This window comes from Artemia sp. Qi Xiang Cuo, chromosome 16, assembly GCF_049724085.1.
Source record: "Artemia sp. Qi Xiang Cuo chromosome 16, ASM4972408v1, whole genome shotgun sequence".
Taxonomy (NCBI): Eukaryota; Metazoa; Arthropoda; class Branchiopoda; order Anostraca; family Artemiidae; genus Artemia; species Artemia sp. Qi Xiang Cuo.
Window position 1 is genome coordinate 11,346,251 of NC_142809.1, and position 20,873 is coordinate 11,367,123.

Here is a 20,873-nt window from a genome sequence, read left to right on the forward strand (position 1 = left end):
TATGATGTATCGTTGAACCCTTTTTTTTAAAGGGCTATTTGCAAGATTTGGTGCTCTTGTGGCTGCACAACTCAGGCAGTCCCTGAGGTGTATTTTTAAGCTCTTAAAACGTTTTGATTTCAAATTTTTGTCTCAAAATTTTGCTACGGTTTCATGTGAAGCCTTTGATAGAGTTGGGGCCACAAAGAGTGGCAGGGTACCTTCCAGAAAAATTTTTGAGCTTACCTAGTAAAAATCAACATTATCAAATTAACTTTGGGAATGTAAATGTTAATTTACAATGATTTCAGCGTAATTTTGCTAGATTAAGCATTTTTTAACACATAATTATGCACGAAACTAAACTCTGGCTTTATTGGACTTCTGTATTGTTCTTTCCCCACGTTTAATGTCTTTAGGATTGTTGTGCTTTGAGTTATCTTTTTTAAAACAACGACTACAGTTTTTTAAGGTCTGAGTTCTTTTCTTTTTTTTTACTTTTTCTACTTTTTTTTCTTTGTTTCACCTCTTTGTTTCAGCTATTTAGTTAGGTTTTTATTCTTTCTCCGTTGATAAACGTTTCAAGACATGAAGCCAACGTTTTCAAACATTTACTAGTATATGTTTTTTTCCTCTCTTAATTAAAAGTTTTAACTGTCATTTATAGATTGTCATTTAATTATTGACTTTTGGTACCGTAACTATTGTTGTACATTTTAAAGGTTCTTCTATCAATTTATAATGTGCCATCAGAGAGAGCTGGCTGCTGAAGTACGATCCGAATACTTTGACACAATCTCAAAAATGTATTATTCATACTACAGCACGTATTTGCGCCGGCTTATGCGTTTACAGGTAACTATCTTTTGCATATTTATCTCGTTACTAGGTGTATTTTCTCAAAACCTTGGTTTTGAGACCAAGGTTTCAAACCAAGGTTTTCTCGAAAACCTTGGTTATTTTAAGTTGCTTATTAAAAAAAAAAAAATAATCGGAAGAGCAATTTTGTTTCATTAAATCAAAAAGCCATTTATTTTCGATTCTGAGCATTTTTGATTTTCCCTCCAAAATTGACCCCCCCCCTCCCCAGCCCGCAGAAATGGAGGAATGAGGGGCCTCTGAGCCTTCCCCTTGAGGCAGATCCCATTTATTTTCGATTCTGAGCATTTTTGATTTTCCCTCCAAAATTGACCCCCCTCCCCCTCCCTTGCCCTCAGAAATGGAGGAAGGAGGGGCCTCTGAGCCTTGCCCTTGAGGCAGATCACGCTTTATTTTCGATCCTGTGCATTTTTGATTTTCCCTCCAAAATTGACCCCCCCTGCCCTCAGAAATGGAGGAACGAAGGGCCTCTGAGCCTTCCCCTTGAGGCAGATCCCATTTATTTTTGATTCTGAGAATTTTTGATTTTCCCTCCAAAATTGACCCCCCCTCCCCTGCCCTCCGAAAAGAAGTAAGGAGGGGCCTTTGAGCCTCGCCCTTGGGGTCGATACCATTTATTTTCGATTCTGATCATTGTTTGTTTTTCCTTCAAAATTGACTCCCCCGCCCCTGCGCGCAGAAATGGGGGAACGATGGGCCTCTGAGCCTTCCCCTTGAGGCAGATCCCATTTATTTTCGATTCTGAGTATTTTTTATTTTCCCTCCAAAATTGACCCCCCCCTCCCCTGCCCTCAGAAATGAGGGAACGAAGGGAACAATAAAACTATTTTAAATTGACAACACTGTCCATACATCACATATGTATTATACAGTACACAATCACCCCATCTCCCCCAAAACACTTTTCAGCCATTTCTAGTTAAAAATTTCTATTTCAAGTAAATCCTTAATAGGATCAAATTCATGAATCCTACACTCCAATTCGCAAATCTCATTACCCCTTTTTAAATGTCAATCAAACAATTCTGATTGTAGTGTCCAAGTTTTTAATAACAAAGCCTACACACATGTACACACTATGCTTTCAAAAAACCAGTCTGGTTGAAAAACTTGGAGTTGAAACAAATTTATCTGCCTTGGAAAGGTGCCATGGAACGTGGAATTCCTATACAGGCAAGCAAATAACATGGTCCTATACAGGCAAGCAAATAACATAGGAATTCCTATACAGGCAAGCAAAATGGTACCTCTTACCCCACTCTCAAGTCCCGGTGTCGTTGAAATCCCGAGGTCAAGGGCTCAAGTCCTGGTGTCGTTGAAATCCCGAGGTCAAGGGCTCAAGTCCTGGTGTCGTTGAAATCCCGAGGTCAAGGGCTCAAGTCCTGGTGTCGCTGGTTATATGGTTTGGAATGGGGGTCAATGGCGTCACTCTATAAGCTCAGCCAGAGTTGACCCAGCTCTAAATGGGCTCCTGGAGAAATCTGGGGGAAGAACACGAGAACCGTCGGGTGATTTCCCCCCAACCACGCATTGCAGTTTCGGCTGAAGTCATTGAATCAGGAGATCGGTACCTGCGCAAAGCAGAGCTGTGTTGTCAAATATGTTTTATTCATTTCTTTTAAAATGCATGTTCTTTAACCAAGTATCTTTCACTTCTGGACTATTTTGTTCAGAGTATCTCTATTTCCTTAAAGAGACTTTTTTCCTGAGAAGTACCTAATTTAAAACTTAAAAAGATAAAATATTTCTGATTAGAGTTTCAAGAGGAAAAAAAAACCTTTAAAAATTATTTTTTCTTTCAAGTGACAATTTATGTTACTTATCAAATAACTTTTCTAATGCTAGGCTTTAGACCTTATTAAAAAAAATTGTGGACACTATGAAACATGCAAGGAAAAAAGGGGGGGACTCGTGGTTTCACTGTTTTAAATGGAATATATTACATATGCTGATTTCGTCCGTTTGAGACTCTAGATCTAGATAATCGGCTGTCCCTAATTTTTTTGGAATCTGTTATATTTCCGTTTATTAAATGCAGGCATAGTTTGAATCTTTCCTTTTTGTATAAAAATGACGTACATCGTTCTCAAAGGTCAAATAAAACCTTTTATGTACATATAGCTCTTCGTTAATAGCAATCGAAAGTTCAAATCGTATTTTTCACCCTCCTGTAGTCTTATAAACTGAAAAAGAATGCAAATGTGTGAACTATCAACCTTAAATGTTTCGGAATTGTTGTTCTTTTGCAGATTTGTTTTTCAAAACTGAAGGGGGCAATGGCCTCCCTACCCTCCTAATCGATGCCCTTTAAAGCACTAGATGTGTAGTAAAAAATGAAGCCTTCAAATCAATGAGTCCCAAGAAACGTCCAAAGATTTTGCCCAAAGATTTGCCCCAAGTAACGTAGCAAAGGCTAAAGGATCCCTACATCAAACGGGGATGTAAGACTCCTTCACTTAGGTTAGTTTAAAAAATATATCACACACAGGAAACCCGCAGCTGGAACTCAGAAAAAACAAACCACAGGGAATCAGGCAACAGAGCAATGGCAGATCCAGGGGGCCAGGGGGATCCGCTCCCCAAGATTGTTTTTGGTGCTCTCACTCCTTTTTTTCTGTTTCTGATTCTTTTTTTAAATAAATTCCTCAATTCGGTCAATTATTGGCGCCCTTGTCACATTGCCCCCCCCCCCAAGATATTGTTTATTGGCACCCATGTCACATTCCCCCCCCCCCCTCCAAGGCTTCGCTATAGATCCGTCTCTGCAACATAGTGATTCAAACATGACAACTAAGTAGATAATTTCGGAGACCACACTGCCTTTCCATGACGATAAAATAAAAGTTCAAAATAGGGATAAAATCCTTTTTAATAGACAGTGTATAGAAAATTCACAAAAAATACCAGATATTTCGGTTACATATACAGTGACCGCCATCAGTTTTACCACTGACGGTCGCTGTATATGTGACCGAAATATCTGGTATTTTTTGTGAGTTTTCTATACACTGTCTATTAATATGACGTAGATAATTTCGGAGACCACACTGCCTTTCCATGACGATAAAATAAAAGTTCAAAATAGGGATAAAATCCTTTTTAATAGACAGTTTATAGAAAATTCACAAAAAATACCAGATATTTCAGTAACATATACAGTGACCGTCATCAGTAGTAAAACTGCTAATTATAAAAGACTGCTAAATATCTGGTATTTTTTGTGAATTTTCTATACTCTGTCTATTAAAAAGGATTTTATCCCTATTTTGAACTTTTATTTTATCGACAACTAAGAGTAACTTTTCAAGAAATAAGGGTGTAATATTCGTCTAAGAAAACGGTTGTTATATCATCTTATACATGAAGATGCAGTCACAAATTGCATTTTGTTTCAATATAATGTTTTGTTATTTACAAAAGTCACTATGGCAAAAGTGTTTCAAATGAGCCCTTAAACATCTCTTTATGATGTTTCTGTGCCCTTCGGGTCACAGTATATAAATTATAGGCAGTATGATCTTTCCCTATCTCACCCATTATAAAAACCCGGACCGAGATGCGAGTGCTCCAGAGAACGTATAAACATAAGCGACATTAGATCTTTTCACGGGTAGACAAGTCAGATCTCTCTTGAACGCGAAACTTTGGCTTCAACGTTGCAACACTAAATTTTGAAGAAACTAATTTTAAATTAATTTATTCCAATACATATATGAAAATCGGTAATTAGTAGTGCAATGTTATTATTAGAAGTTTTTAGGAATTAAAAGTAGGTTTCGAAGTCTCAAGTTGGTTTCAAAGGCATTTTGAGAAAGTTTCTGCCAAAAAACGTGTTCCAGGGTAATTGGACCGCTAATGGCAGATCAAATGAGAGGAGCTGTTTGTACGCGCTAATCCAAGAATAAGTGAGATGAGCTGTTTGTTCGCACCGAGAATGTAGAGCCAGAAATTATCTGCGGTAAACTTACTGCTATATATTTATACTGTGCTTCGGGTCAACAAAATTACCTTAGTGCTAGAGCTAATGACATCATTAAATCTGGCGTCACACACTTCATTTAACAAAAAAATTTCTATTATATTCTGCAAGCAAAAGAAGAGAAAAATACAATGTGCAAAAATGCTTTATAGTTTTATTAAGTAAATATACATAAGTTAGTTTACGTGTCATATCTCTAGGCATTTTATAGAGCAAAATCTTAGTTACATGCAAGTATTGTAAGATGCAACGGAATATAGAGTAAATTAAACAGCTAAAAAAACATTAAAATATATCTTTAAAATATCTGTAATATGTATAAAAATATTGAAGAAAAATGTTGCCAGAGTGACCTTGAAACCGCTACCATTGCTTTTGCCCCTGATACATCACCTCATCATTGTTTCTTTGATATTTTTGAAAGCACCAAATTTATAATTGATCGAAATTGTTATTATTTGGTGCAATTTATCAGCTTGAAGGATTACCTTAACGAAAATGGACCAATATGTCCTAAGACAGCCTTAGACATTTTGCTACAGATGATTGTGTTGTTAAAAGAAATGAATGAATCAGTAGAAAAAAACGCGGATGTTTGCATTTGCGACTTTCAAATTGAAGATATTACTTTTAAAGTGAAAATAAATAATTTACACACCATCAACACTGAATCTTGCAAAACAGAGGCAGCTACTTACTTATTGCAGAACCTTGGCACTGTGTTTCTGTGTATGATTCTTGGAATGGATCCACACAACAAGACGCAACCTCTTGACGAAAAGCGATTTTTGACTCTGATTCGAAGCTTCAAAAATTCAAAAGAAATTTGGAGTATCACTAAATTATTATTCAACATTATTGAATCTAATTTAGCTGATATCGAAGCAAAAGTAAGAGAAATTGGGGATACATGTACCCAGTGTGAAGAAACAGCAGAAATTGAAAGTTTCAAATCGAGGGTTTTAAAGAAGAACCAGAACGGTCAAGTTTCGTTTGATTTTTCTTATATTTCCTTACCCTATATTTTCCAGCTAAAGGAATTCAACGAAAAATACTGGCTCACTGGGAAATTTCTCAAAGAAAGGTGGCTTCTATCAAAAATAGAATTCGTCATTTGTAAGACAAATAACAGATTTGGATGTCTTAAGCGCGTTTCCTGCTCTGAATGCTGCTATTTTTTAACAGAGGGAAGTAATAAGCCACTAGAAATTGAAATGACGTCACTAGTTCAAAAAATCCCCGGAACTGTTCGGTTTTTAGATTGGTTTTGGCTCGGAAAAGAATATTGGATTATAACCGAATACGTGGAGGGGAGTCAGAGTCTTTGGTGTTGTATAAATGAGCCATGGGATCAGTGTAAAGTAAAGCTGTATAATGAGACAGAACGTTGTATCAACGCAGCTAATATTATTCTTAAATTGTGTTCTATATTAGTAAGAATGAAGGAGCATGAGATTTCACATCGAGACATTAATGCAAAAAATATTCTTATAACTGACAACAGTGATGTAATTCTTATAGATTTCGGATCTGCTCTACCAAAATCAGCTGAGAATTTAGCACGGGGTGGAACCAGACAAAAATGGCCAGAAGAAGCTTTTGACGATTATAATGCGAATGGAATTGAAATTTTCAGCTTAGGAGTTTTGTTTCTTGAACTGATTTCAGGAGAAGACTTTGACTATCCGACTAAAACAAGAATACAAGAGTGGTTGACTAGCGAGTCTAAATCCCACTCCCCGTCTGCTTTACATTTTCTTAAAGAGGTACTAATGCGAGATTATCAAGGGCTAAAGTATACACAAATAGAAGATATTACCAGGTTGTTAAAAGAGTTATTGGAGGCTGAAAGGTCAGGATTGCCAAGAAAATAAATAAACCAAGTCTGACAACCCAGGGGCTCCTCCTCAATATTTTCTTTTCTTTCTTTTTGAATTCCTTAAAAAAACGTTCTTGGTAATAGTCAGTAGCTGAGGCTTGTACCTACATTTTGTTTGGCTGGAACATGGCTACATTTTCCAATATTGGAGAAGGATCCAATATATAATTCTCCAATATTCCAATATTGGAACACTCATGAAAAATAAGCTTGGAATATAAAAAGAAAATTTTAAACCATAAGAATATGAAAATATTCTATTGAAATGACGTGTTTGGTCTTCTTATACTCTCCTAAGTTTCTCAACTCCCATAAGTGGTACTCTTCTTCTGAATATGGTAGAAAAAGATAATTGATAAGGACATTTCCCATGTGGAGTGCGACCGTATATTGGACAATATCCAATCCGAGTTCCATTCTTTCAGTGGCATTCTGGGATGCTGCATGTATATACAGATTGAGCTTAATTTTTAGTGATTATTCACGCTGTAAAGTAGCCGAGACTATTCATTGTGCTAAAATAGCACTGTGTTGAAACTCTAAAACTCTGCTAAAACTCACAGTTCTAAATAGCACTGATTATTCACACTCTAAAAATAGCCAAGATGCACGCTGTCCCTAAAAGGAAATTAATTAAAAAACTTTTTCCACAAAATAAGTTTTGCAAAGAAAAGTAAAGAACTCCATTAGGCTAAACCAAAAATGACCATAATTTGCACTTTACTGAAAAAGTATAGATGTTCTTACTATTATAATTTTAATAAATCAAATAATATTAACATTTTGATCACTAAATATCAGTATATGTATATTAAACTGACAATGCACATTCATTTGTTTTTTTTTCAGTAAATTGCAAATATGTTCTGGCCTTGGAAAGGCATAGGGGTTTTGAGCCCAACTGATGTTAATTTCTGCTCGTTTTGAGTTTGACTTGGTTATTTATTGTAATTTCTGTTCGTTTTGGGTTTCATTTATTTATCGATGCTGATTTGTGATAGTTTCCCGTTTGGTAGATTATTTGATTTTATTTTTGCTCATTTTTGGTTTTGCAAAGTTTTGCACTTTTCTTTGAAAAACTTATTTTGTGGAAAAAGTTTTTCTTAAATTAATTTCTGTTCGTTTTATATTGACATAGTCTTTTCAGGAAAAAATACTTTAAATCTTTTCGTTTTTTTAAGAATTTTTAGTTAGACCAGCTATGTGAATGCTAGAAAAATACTTTCAGAATCTTTTAACAACATACACCCTTTTAAAAATCTGGACACAAATAGTAGTGTTTAATTTAGTTTCACACCTCCTCTAGTTGACCTGAAATAGAAAACTTGATACCATTCGCCAAAGAAATCTGTTTACTTTCTTTGATAGTTTGGATACACTTACGTTTTTTTTATTTTATTAAATTTTAAGAGCAGAAGTATCCCCGAAAGTTTGAACATAATACCCTTAGTCGTTCTTGGGATACTGCTGAGATGCCTTATTGGGAATTATCATTGACACAGTGCATTTTGATTTAACCTTAGGGCAACATTTAGTTTTTAAACATAATGGGCAAGTGGGAGGATGGGCGTGGGAGGGGGGAGTAGTTGATCTCCAATCACTTTCGACTATTAAAAAGGGCACTAGCCGTTCCAATTTCCAATCGAATGAGCCCTTTTCTAAGTTTCTACGACAACTCGTTCGATACGAAGTGTCTTGGTATGGATAAAACAAACCAAAAATAAATAATACATTGTGCCAACATCGTTCTTTACTTAGGCAGCGCAATCGCGCTGCCTGTGATTAGATCAGGCACCGAGAAATTTGGATGGTCTACAAACGAAGGCCGCGGGTCAATCATCGCAGTTCGGGCTACGCTTGTAGAATGAGTGGGACCTGAAAGTTTCAAGGTGTTACCCTTATCCATTCCTAAGATATTGCAGATATGCCTTTTTAATAGCTTGGATGCAGATATTTTCTTTTGATTAGTTCAACATTCCCCGAATTTCACCTTAATACGCTACGCCTTTTTGGACCCACCCAGGATCAAACATTGGCCCCTTGCCCATCGATAAATCCTGCATGTAAAAAAGGACAAACTGCATAATCTATATTCCTTACCCCCCCCCCCCTGGGGGTGGGGGTGGGGCCATTGGATCACTGGAGGCATAATTGATAAACCTTTTGACCATTTTAAAGACTTTTGACCCGCTTATCTTCTTAAACAAAGGTTTAAGGAGCTTTTCTAAAATTACTTTTCTAAGATGCCCCCCCCACACACCCTTTTCCCGTAAATGCATCCGATCAAAATTTTAAGATAGCTCTTATATTCAAAATAGTCCAAAGGTCAAACAACTATGCGTCCGGGGTTGACACCCCCCCCTCCTTTCACTGAGCCCCAGGTGCAAGGATTGTAGATTATGGAAGTAGCTCATTGTTAATATATAAGGTTTTCTATTAAGAAAAGAGGATAGGTTTGATCCTGAATCTCCAAAAAATGCTTAGAGTATTAAGGGGAAACTAAGGAAGCGTTGAGAGGGATGCCAAACACAATCAAAACACACATTGTCCTTGCTGCTTGTGAAAAAGGAATATCAGCAATATATAACCGACGGCTGATGGTATTAGCTGGAAACTTTCAATGCACGTTGAGGGGAGTTGAAGAGAGATTGGAGAGAAACCAGCCCTCCCCTCCTTGCCCTTTTTATGTTCCCCATCTCATTAACAATGGTCAAAAGTTTGTAATTGTCATTTTTTTTTCAAACTAGTCAAAAGGTCTAATAGCTATGCATCCAGAAAGACCACGCCCCCCAAACCCCGGGGCAAGGATTGTAAATTATGCAACTTATACATTGTTTACATGCAAGATTTATCATTAGGAAAACGGGAAAGTTTTAATTGTGAGTGTATCCGAAAAAGCCAAGGATATTAAGGTGAATTTTGAGGGGTATCTTAAACTAAATCAAAATGCACTATGTACATCCAGTTCATCAAAAAGCTGGATCTGTAATATTTTAAAAACAGATGACGGTATTAAGTTGAAACTTTCAGGACATGTTAAGGGGGATGTTTTAAAGTGGTTGGAGGGCTGCCAGTTCCACTACCATACCCTCTTTAACTACCTTCTCTCCAAGAACATTCGATCAAATCTTGAAGTAGTCGTCTTGTTTCAAATAGTCTAAAGGTCAAATAACTATGCCTCTGGGAATTGCATAGCGCTCCACAATTTTGGAGAGGAATGCCGACGGTAATCAAAACATACATTGTGCATGCTGTTTATCAAAAGGGCTTATAAGCAATATTTAAGGAACGGCTGAGGATATTAAGTTGAAACTTATAGGGTGTGTTGCGGGGGATGTTGAAAAGTAACTGGAAGACTACAAAGCTCTCCCTTATTGCCCCTTTTTTAGATGCCCTTTCCCCTCAACACTGGTCAGAATTTAAAAAGTGATTTCTCTCAAAACAGATGAAATGTCTAGTAACGATGCCTCCGGGGATGCAATGCCCCCCAAAGCCTCCTGGGCAAGGATTGTAAATTATACAATTCATCCTTTTTAATTACAAGATTTATCATTTGGGAAAGCGTGAATGCTTGATTCTAAGTGTGCTCGAAAAGGTCATGTGCATTAAGCTAAAACTTCGAGGAAGGTTGAGGATCGTGTTTGACTAAATCAAATTGAGAGCTTGAATCTTCTACAGTAGTGATTGGAGTATAAAGTGATCGGAGACCAACCAGCCCATGAGTAGAAGGCTATCTTATACTCCCATTGCTCACCCCTGCTGCCACCTACAACTTTTTTGCACACCTTATATGGGCATAGAACCACGTGGTTTATGGATTTTGTTAGTGAGAATGAAAAAACAGGAACTTTGTCACATTTATGTCTGTTGTCTTGGATGGTTATGTGTGCTGGTCGATTTTTTTGATGTTTTTCATGTATGGTTATGGATGTTTTTATGGTTTTGGTCATTGAGAATGAAAAAACAGGAACTTTGTCACAATCTTGTATGTTTTCTTGGTTTTTTTCAGTGAGAATGGAAAAAAAGGAACTATCTCACATTTATGGATGCCAACAGCAACTTATGTATGTTTTATGGTTTTTGTCAGTGAGAATGGAAAAACAGTATTTTTCTCACTTGAAAAAACATGGAATTTTCTCACATTGATGGTTGTTTCTTGGACGGTTATGTGTGTTGGTCAATTTATTTGATGTTTTTCATGGATGTCAACAGCAATTCATGTCTGTTTTATGGTTTTTGTCAGTGAGAATGAAAAAACAGGAACTTTCTCACATTTATGGATGTCAACAGCAATTTATGCTGTTTGGCTAGCCTAGCCTGAGAAATTGATTTACATAATCGGAGGGGGAATTATTGGTTCACGAAAGGGGAATTAACAAACAAACATGGCTTCTTTGTTGTTTGTCTAACCTAACCTGAGAAATTGATTTACATAATCGGCGGGGTACTGTATTGATTAACGAAGGGGGAATTAAGAAACAAACATGGCTTCTTTGATGTTTAGGCGAGCCTAACCTGAGAACTTGATTTACATAATCGGTGGGGGAATGTATTGATTTACGAAGGGGGAATTAAGAAACAATCATGGATTCTTTGATCTTTAGGTTAACCTAACCTTAGAAATTGATTTACATAATCGGAGGGGGAATTATTGATTCACGAAGGGGGAATTAAGAAACAAACATGGCTTCTTTGATCTTTAGGCTAACCTAACCTGAGAAATTGATTTACATAATCGCTAGGGGAATATATTGATTCACGAAGGGGGAATTAAGAAACAAACATTATGGCTTCTTTAATCTTAGGTCTGAGGGATAAACGTTCTTTAGGTCAGAGAGAAAAATTAATATTCTATTTTTAAATAGGGCTTAATTGATCTTTGGTGTCAGGAATTAGAAATGACATCACTTGTTATCTTGGAATTATGCGGGAGTCTAAAGAGATAGAAATTCTATTTTTAAATACGGCTTCACTGAGCTTTAAGTCAGAGAGATAAATTGATATTCTAATGAAACCTTAATAGTGTAGCTAGGAACATTTATGAGATGAAGAGATTAATGTAGGAAAGGGTTTCCTAGAAATTTGAAATGTGAAAGCACAGAGATGCCAAAAAACAAAAGGAACACGCTGAGATTACTTTTAGGGGATTATTTGGGTGAAACGGTTTTAGACATTTTAGGGAATTATTTCGGCGAAACAGTTAGAGACATTTTAAAAGATGATTTTAGAAAGGGTTTTAGAAGAGGTTTTGAGTGTGCTCGTTATAGTAAACAAGTTCTATTTGAACAATGTCGTGAGGTCCTCTACCCCAACCCCAAAGGGCCCCGATCGCCCTACGCTGATCCAAAGGGCTCCGTTCCCCATACCCCGATCCCGAAGGTACCCCCTGGTCCCCAAAGGTTACCCCGGCTACCACCCGGCCCCCACACCCCCCAAGGCCCTCCACCGGCCCTCTCGTTCGTTGATGTTTGTAGTCTGAAACCTATGATTTGGGGTGTATGGGTTGCTATTTTTGATTTTTCTGAGTTGGATTTCTTAGTCTTTCATTTGTGTGTATTGTCTGAAGCGTAAGATTTGTGAAGTGCTGTGTGCTATATGAACCTTTCTGACCTTGATTTCATGAACTTTCATAGTTATCTATGGTCAAAAAACTAGGATTAGGGATGTATAGTTTGCCATTTATACTTCTCAGATATACGAGTCTTAGTATCTCATATCTGTTTGTTTTCTGACACTTCTAGTGTTGGAATGAGTAGTTTGCTATTTCAGACTTTTATGAGCTAGGCTTTCCTAGTATATCGTAGGTGAATGTTGACAGAAAAATATGATTTGGGATATGTAAATTACTATTTTTGACTTTTCTGAGCTAGATTTCTTAGTCCCTCATAGGTATTTGTTGTCTGAAACCTACAGTTTGGGATGAATAGTTTGCTATTTCTGACTTTTCTGAGCTAGGTTTTTTAGCCTTTCATAGGTTTGTGTTGTCAGAAAGTTATGATTTGGTATATGTAAATTACTATTTTTGACTTTTCCGAGATATATTTCTTGGACTTTCATAGGTGTTTGTTGTCTGAGACCTATAGTTTGGGATTAGTAGTTTTGTTTTTGACTTTTAAGAGATTGATTTATTATACTTTCGTTTGTGTTTGTTGACTGAAACTTATGATTTGGGATATGTAAATTACTATTTTGGGCTTTTCTAAGCTAGATTTCTTAGTCTTTCGTTGGTATGTGTTGTCTGAAACCTATGATTTGAGATTTTTAGTTTTGCTTTTTGGACTTTTCAGAGATAGGATTCATAGACCCTGATAGGTGTTCGTTGTCTGAAACCTATAGTTTGGGATCAGTAGTATGCCAATTCAGGCTTCTCTGAGCTAAGCTTTCCTAGTATTTCATAGGTGTGTGTTGTCTGAAAATTATGACTTAAGGTGTCTAATTTGATCTTTCAGACATTTTTTAGATAAGGTTTTATAGTATTTAGTAGGTGAATGTTGTCTGAAACTCATGATGTGGGATATGTAAATTACTATTTCGGGTTTTTCTAAGTTAGATTTTTTAGTCTTTTGTTGGTGTGTGTTGACTGAAACCTATGATTTGGGATATAAGGTTCTTAGTTTTTCGTTGATGTGTGTTGTCTGAAACCTATGATTTGGGGATTTGTAGTTTGCTTTTTGGACTTTTCAGAGCTAGGATTCATAGTCCATCATAGGTGTTTGTTGACTGAAACCTGTCGGTTGGGATGAGTAGTTTGCTATTTCAGGCTTTTCTGAGCTAAGGTTTCCTAGTATTTTGTAGGTGTGTGTTGTCTGAAATTTATGATTTGAGGTGTGTAATTTGCTATTTCAGGCCTTTCTAACCTAAGGTTTCATAGTATTTCGTAGGTGAATGTTGTCTGAAACTTATGATTTCGGATATGTAAATTACTATTTCGGGCTTTTCTAAGCTAGATTTCTTAGTCTTTTGTTTATCTGCGTTGTCTGAAACCAATGATTTGGGATGGGTGGGGTGCTATTTTTGAATTTTCTGAGCTGGGTTTCTTAGCCTTTCATAGGTATGTGTTGTCTGGAACCTATGATTTGGGATGGTTAATTTGCTATTTTTGACTTTTCTGAGCTAGGTTTCTTAGCCTTTCATAGGTGTGTGCTGTCAGAAAATTATAATTTGGGATGTGTAGTTTGCTTTTTAGACTTTTCAGAGCTAGGAGTCCTAGTCCCTCATAGGTGTTTGTTGTCTGTATCCTATAGTTTGGGATGAATAATTTGCTATTTCAAGCTTTATTGAGCTAAGGTTTCTTAATATTTCATAGGTGTGTGTTGTCTGAAACTTATGATTTGAGGTATGCAATTTGCTATTTCCGACTTTTCATAACCAGATTTCTTAGTCTTTTGTAGGTATGTGGTGTCTGAAACCTATGATTTGGGATATTTGGTTTCCTATTTTTTGACTTTTCTGAGCTGGATTTCTTAGCCTTTCTTTGGTGTGTGTTGACTGAAACCTATGATTTGGAAATGAGTCTTGTTCTATTTTTTAATTTTATTAGCTATATTTATTATAATTTAAAATTTTTGTTCTTTAAGAAAAATATGATTTTGGATGTGTAGTTTTATTTTTTTAATTTTAATAGCTAGGATTATTATTCACTCATAGGTGTTTGTTGTCTGAAACTTCTAGTTTGGGATGAGTAGTTGGATATTTCAGGTTTTTCTGAGCTAAGGTTTCTTAGTATTTCGTAGGTGAAGCTTCCACATCAGTTTTGAGTTATCAAGGACATAAAAAATTTTAATTTCAGCACTAATTTTTTCATAGAAAATAGAAAAAGTTATACAATGGTTATGCTTATTTTCTATGAAGCTAGAAAATTTCAATTTAATTCTAAATCTTCTTAAATACAGCTCCAAATTTTCTCAGAGAGATGAAAAAAGTCAAAGTTCAATATAAAATTTTCTCAACAAAGTCAAGGAAAGTTCAAGTTCTCTTCTGAATTTTCTCAATGAAAAAGAAATTAGTCATTGATCATTTCTATTTTTCCAAATAATATAAAAATCTTCCACTTCAGTTCAGGTTAGGTTAGGCTATTTCACAAAGACATAAAGAAATTTAGAGTTCAATTCTAAATTTTTCGATGGAAGATAGAAAAAGTAATACCATACTTGTGAAAATTTTCCCATATGATAAAAAGTTCTAGTTCAATTCAAAATTTTCTCAAAAAAGTGAATAAGAATTCATGTTCTCTTCTCAATTTAAACAAAGAACACAATTCAATTTTAATTTCAACAGAGAAAATAAAAATCTTCCACTTAAGTTCTTTATTTAACAAAGACATAAAGAAATTTAAAGTTCAATTCTAAATTTTTCGGTGGAAGGTAGAAAAAGTAATACCATACTTGTGATTATTTTCTCGAAGAGATGAAAAATATAAAACACTGTTCCAAATTTTCCACAAAAGATAAAAAAGTTCAAGATCTTTTCGGAATTTAACCAAAGAACATAATTCAATTCTAATTCCTCCAGAGAAAACAAAACTCTTACGCTTCAGTTCTTTGTCTCAAAAAGACATAAAGAAATTTAGAGTTTAATTCTAAATTTTTCGGTGGAAGATAGAAAAAGTAATACTCATACTTGTGAATATGTTTCCACGGAAGATAAAAAGTTCTAGTTCAATTTAACCTAACTTTTCTCAACGAGGTGAAGTAACATTAAATCTTATTATCGGATTTCTCATCACCGCACAAGTTAGATGTAATGTCACCATAAAGGATCAAAATCTTCTACTAATGTACTCCTTGTCACAATGACAAGGAAGTTTAAATTTTAATTCAAAATAAGACGGTTGAAGCGAGAAACATTAATACCATACATTTGAATATTTTCCCGGAAGATAAAAAGTTCTAGTTCAATTTAAAATTTTCTCAACGAAGAGAAAAAAAATTCAAGTTCTCTTCTGAATTTTACCAGAGAACACAATTCAATTCTAATTTCACCAGAGAAAATAAAAATCTTCCATTTCAGATCTATATTTCACAAAGACATAAAGAAATTTAAAGTTCATTTCTAAATTTTTCGGTGGAAGATAGAAAAATTAATACCATACTAGTGAATATTTCCTCGAAAATATGAAAAGTTTTAAATAAAAATGTTCTCTTCGGAATTTTACCAAAGAACACAATTCAATTCTAATTTCTCCAGAGAAAATAAAAATCTTCCACTTAAGATCTTTTTTTCACAAGGACATAAAGAAATTTTAAGTTCAATTCTAAATTTTTTGGTGGAAGATAGAATAAGTAATACTATACTTGTGAATATTTTCCCGGAAGATAAAAAGTTCTAGTTCAATTTACAATTTTCTCAACGAAGTGAAGAAAAGTTCAAGTTCTCCTCTGAATTTTACTAAAGAACACAATTCAATTCTAATTTCACAAGAAAAAATAAAAATCTTACACTTCAGTTCTTTATTTCACAAGGATATAAATAAATTTAAAGTTCAATTCTAAATTTTTCAGTGGAAGATAAAAAAAGTAATACCATACTTGTGAGTATTTTCACGGAAGATAAAAAGTTGTAGTTCAATATAAAATTTTCTCAACGAAGTAAAGAAAAGTTCAAGTTCGCTTCTGAACAATACCGAAGAACACACTTCAATTCCAATTTTTCCAAAGAAAATAAAAATCTTCCACTTAAGTTTTAAGTTCCACAATGAACTAAAAAAATTTAAAGTCATATTCTACATTTTTAGATGAAAGATAGAAAAAGTAATACTATGATTGTGATAATTTTCCATGAAGATCAAAAGTTTCACTTTATTTATAATTTTTCTTAAATTCAGTTCTGATTTTTCTCAAAGAGATGAAAAATTTAAAGTTCTTTTCTAATTTTAAATTAAATTTTAGCTCCTTTTGTCTTATGGATTTACCCATCAAATTTCTAAATTAGAAAATGAGTGACTCGTTCTATTATTAAAGACAATCGTTCAAACTCGTTCATCTAAACTCCAAAACAATAGGTTATGTTAGGTATAAATAAATATTAATAAATAAATATAAACATTTCTACATCTTTAATTTATGTTAGGTTAACTTATAATGAGCGCTCATTATAATTTAACCTTACCTTTTCTGGTGGCTATGGTTAGGTTAGGTTAGGCTAGATTAAGTTAGGATAGGTTAGGTTAGCCTACGTACGCTTCACTTTGTTGTGCTTTGTAGAGGTGAGAGAGAGCAACAAAGTTAGGGTCAGTTTTTGGTTAGGTTAGGTTAGATGATTGGATTTGATTTTATTATATTATAGTATAGTTTCTCATACTTACGGGCGCGTACTTAGGCTAACCTAGTCTAACCTAACTAACCTAACCTAACTTAATCTAACTAGCCTAATCATACACCTAACTTTTTGCCTGTCTAACTGCTAACCTAAGTGAAGCGTACGTAGGCTAACCTAACTTAACCTAACCTAATCTAACCTAACTTAATCTAGCCTAACCTAACCTAACCATACTCACCGAAAAGGTTAGGTTAACTTATCATGAGCGCTCATGATAAGTTAACCTAACCTAACCTATCTTAAACATGTAGAAATGTTTCTATTTATTTATTAATATTTATTTATACCTAACCTAACCTATTGTTTTGGAGGTTAGATGAACGAGTTTGAACGATTGTCTTTAATAATAGAACGAGTCACTCATTTTCTAATTTAAAAATTTGAGGGGTAAATCCATAAGACAAAGGAGCTAAAATTTAATTTAAAATTAGAATAGAACTTTAAATTTTTCATCTCTTTGAGAAAAATCAGAACTGAATTTAAGAAAAATTATAAATAAAGTGAAACTTTTGATCTTCATGGAAAACAGTCACAGTCATAGTATTACTTTTTCTATCTTTTACGGAAAAATTTTGAATTGAACTTTAAATTTTTTATGTCATTGTGAAATAAAGAACTTAAGTGGAAGATTTTTATTTTCTTTGGGTAAATTAGAATTTAAGTGTTTTATTTGGTAAATTTCAGAACATAACTTTAACTTTTATTCAATTAGTTGAGAAAATTTTAAATTGAACTAGAAATTTTGATCTTCCTTGAAAATATTCAAAATTAGGGTATTACTTTTTCTATCTTCCACCGAAAAATTTAGAATTGAACTTTAAATTTCTTTATGTCCTTGTGAAATAGAGAACTGAAGTGGAAGATTTTTATTTTCTCTGGTGAAATTAGAATTGTATTGTGTTCTTTAGTAAAATTCAGAAGAAAAATTAAACTTTTCTAGACTTCGTTGAGGAAATTTCAAATTAAACTAGAAATTTTTATCTTCAATGACAATATTCACAGGTATAGTATCGCTTTTTCCATCTTCCACCGAAAAATTTTGAATTGAACTTTAAATTTATTTATGTCATTGTGAAATAAAGAACTTAAGTGGAAGATTATTATTTTCTCTGGAAATATTAGAATTGTATTGTGTTCTTTGGTAAAATTCAGAAGAGAACTTGATCTTTTCTATCTTCCAAGAAAAATTTGGAACAATATTTAAAATTTTTCATCTTTTCGAGGAAATATTCACAAGTATGGTATTAATTTTTCTATCTTCCACCGAAAAATTTAGAAATGAACTTTAAATTTCTTTTTGTCTTTGTGAAATATAGATTTGAAATAGAAGATTTTTATTTTCTATTGTGAAATTAAAATTGAATTGTGATCTTTGGTAAAATTCAGAAGATAAATTGAAGTTTCCTTCATTTCATTGAGAAACATATAAATTGAACTATAAGTTTTTATCATGCATGAAAATATTCAAAAGTATGGTATTACTTTTTCATGTTTCCATCGACAAATTTAGAATTGAACTTTAAATTTCTTTATGTCTTTGTTAAATAAAGAAATTAAGTGGAAGATTTTGATTTTCTCTGGTGAAATTAGAATTGAATTGTGTTCTTTGCTAAAATTCAGAAGAGAACTTGAATTTTTCTTCACTTCGTTGAGAAAATTTTAAATTGAACTAGAGTTTTTCATCTTCGGGAAAAATATTAAGAAGTGTGGTATTAATTTTTCTATATTCCAAACACAAGTTTAGAATTGAACTATAAATTTATTTACATCTTTTTTAATCAAATAACTTAGGCGAAAGATTTTTGTTGTCTATGGAGAAATTAAAAATGAATTATGTTCTTTAGTAAAATTTAGAAGAGAACTTAAGCTTTTTTATCATCTTTGAAAATTTTGGTACAATATTTGAAAGTTTTCATATCTTCGAGAAAATATCCACAAGTATGGTATTACTTTTTCTATCTTCCACCGAAAAATTTAGAATTGAACTTTAAATTTCTTTATGTCTTTGTGAAATAAAGAACTTAAATGGAAGATTTTTATTTTCTCTGGTGAAATTAGAATTGAATTGTGTTCTTTGGTAAAATTCAGAAGAGATTTTGAATTCTTCTTCACTTCGTTGAGAAAATTTTGAATTGAACTAGAACTTTTTATCTTCCGGGAAAATATTCACAAGTATGGTATTACTTTTTCTATCTTCCATCGAAAAATTTAGAATTGAACTCTAAATTTCTTTATGTCTTTGTAAAATAAAGAACTTAAGTGGAAGATTTCGAGACAGATCTGAACTAAAGTGGAAAATTTTTATATTATTTGGAAAAATAGAAATGATCAATGACTAATTTCTTTTTCATTGAGAAAATTCAGAAGAGAACTTGAACTTTCCTTGACTTTGTTGAGAGGATTTTATATTGAAATTTAAATTTTTTCATCTCTTTTAGAAAAGTTGGAACTGTATTTAAGAAAATTTAGAATTACAGTGAAATTTTCTAGCTTCACATAAAATAAGAATAATAATTGTATAACTTTTTCTATTTTCTATGGAAAAATTAGAACTGAAATTAAAATTTTTTATGTCCTTGATAACTTAAAACTGATGTGGAAGCTTCACCTACGAAATACTGAGAAACTCAAGCTCACAAAAACCTGAAATATCCAACTCCTCAACCCAAACTAGAATTTTCAGACAACAAAAGCCTATGAGGTACTAAGAATTCTAGCTCTTAAAAGTCAAAAAAGCAAACTACACCTCCAAAATCATAATTTTCTGAAAGCACACACCTATGAAATGCTAAGAAATCTAGCTCAGAAAAGTCAAAAATAGCGAACCACTCATTTCCAAATAATAGGTTTCAATCAACACACACCTACGAAAGGCTCAAAAATCCAGCTCAGAAAAGTAAAAAAATAGCAACCCAAACATCCCAAATCGTAAGTTTCAGACACCATATACCTACAAAAGACTAAGACAGCTGGTTACGAAATGTTGGAAATAGAGAATTGTATAACTCAAATTATATGTTTTAAACAACACACACCTATGAAATACTAAGAAACCTTAGCTCAGAAAAGCTTGAAATAGAAAATTATTCATCCCACACTATAAGATACAGACAACAAACACATATAAGGGACTAGGAATTCTAGCTCTGAATAGTCTAAAAAGCAAACTACAACTCCCCAATCATAATTTTCTGACAGCTCAAACCTATGAAAGGCTAAGAAACCTAGCTCAGAAAAGTCAAAAATAGCAAATTAAACATCCCAAATCATAGGTTCCAGACAACACATACCTATGAAAGGCTAAGAAATCCAGCTCAGAAAAGTTAAAAATAGCAACCCACCCATCCCAAATCATTGGTTTCAGACAACACACATCAACAAAAGACTATGAAATCTAGCTTAGAAAAGTCCGAAATAGTAATTTACATATCCCAAATCATAAGTTTCAGATAACATTCACCTACGAAATACTATGAAACCGTAGCTTAGAAAAGCCCGAAATAGCAAATTACGCATCTCAAATCATAAGTTTCAGACAACGCACACCTACAAAATACTAGGAAACCTTAGCTCAGAAAAGCCTGAAATAGCAAACTACTCATCCCAGACGACAGGTTTCAGTCAACAAACAACTATGAGGGACTATGAATCATAGCTCTGAAAAGTCCAAAATGCAAACTACAAATCCCCAAATCATAGTTTTCAGACAACGCACATCAACGAAAGACTAAGAACTTTGTATCCCAAATCATAGTTTTCAGTCAACAAACACCAACAAAGGACTAAGAAATCTAACTTATAAAAGCCCGAAATAGTAATTTACATATCCCAAATCATAAG

General features: G+C 33.8%; 1 protein-coding gene across 1 annotated transcript in view; it reads left to right on the plus strand.

The window, feature by feature from the left end:
• The window catches only part of Vps52 (vacuolar protein sorting 52), a 143,389-nt gene that overhangs the window by 56,425 nt on the left and 66,091 nt on the right, over positions 1-20,873 (plus strand). Inside the window, exon 5 of the mRNA XM_089102821.1 lies at positions 702-834. Within this exon, the coding sequence (XP_088958947.1) occupies positions 702-834 (133 nt within the window). The remainder of the gene's footprint in view (positions 1-701; positions 835-20,873) is intronic.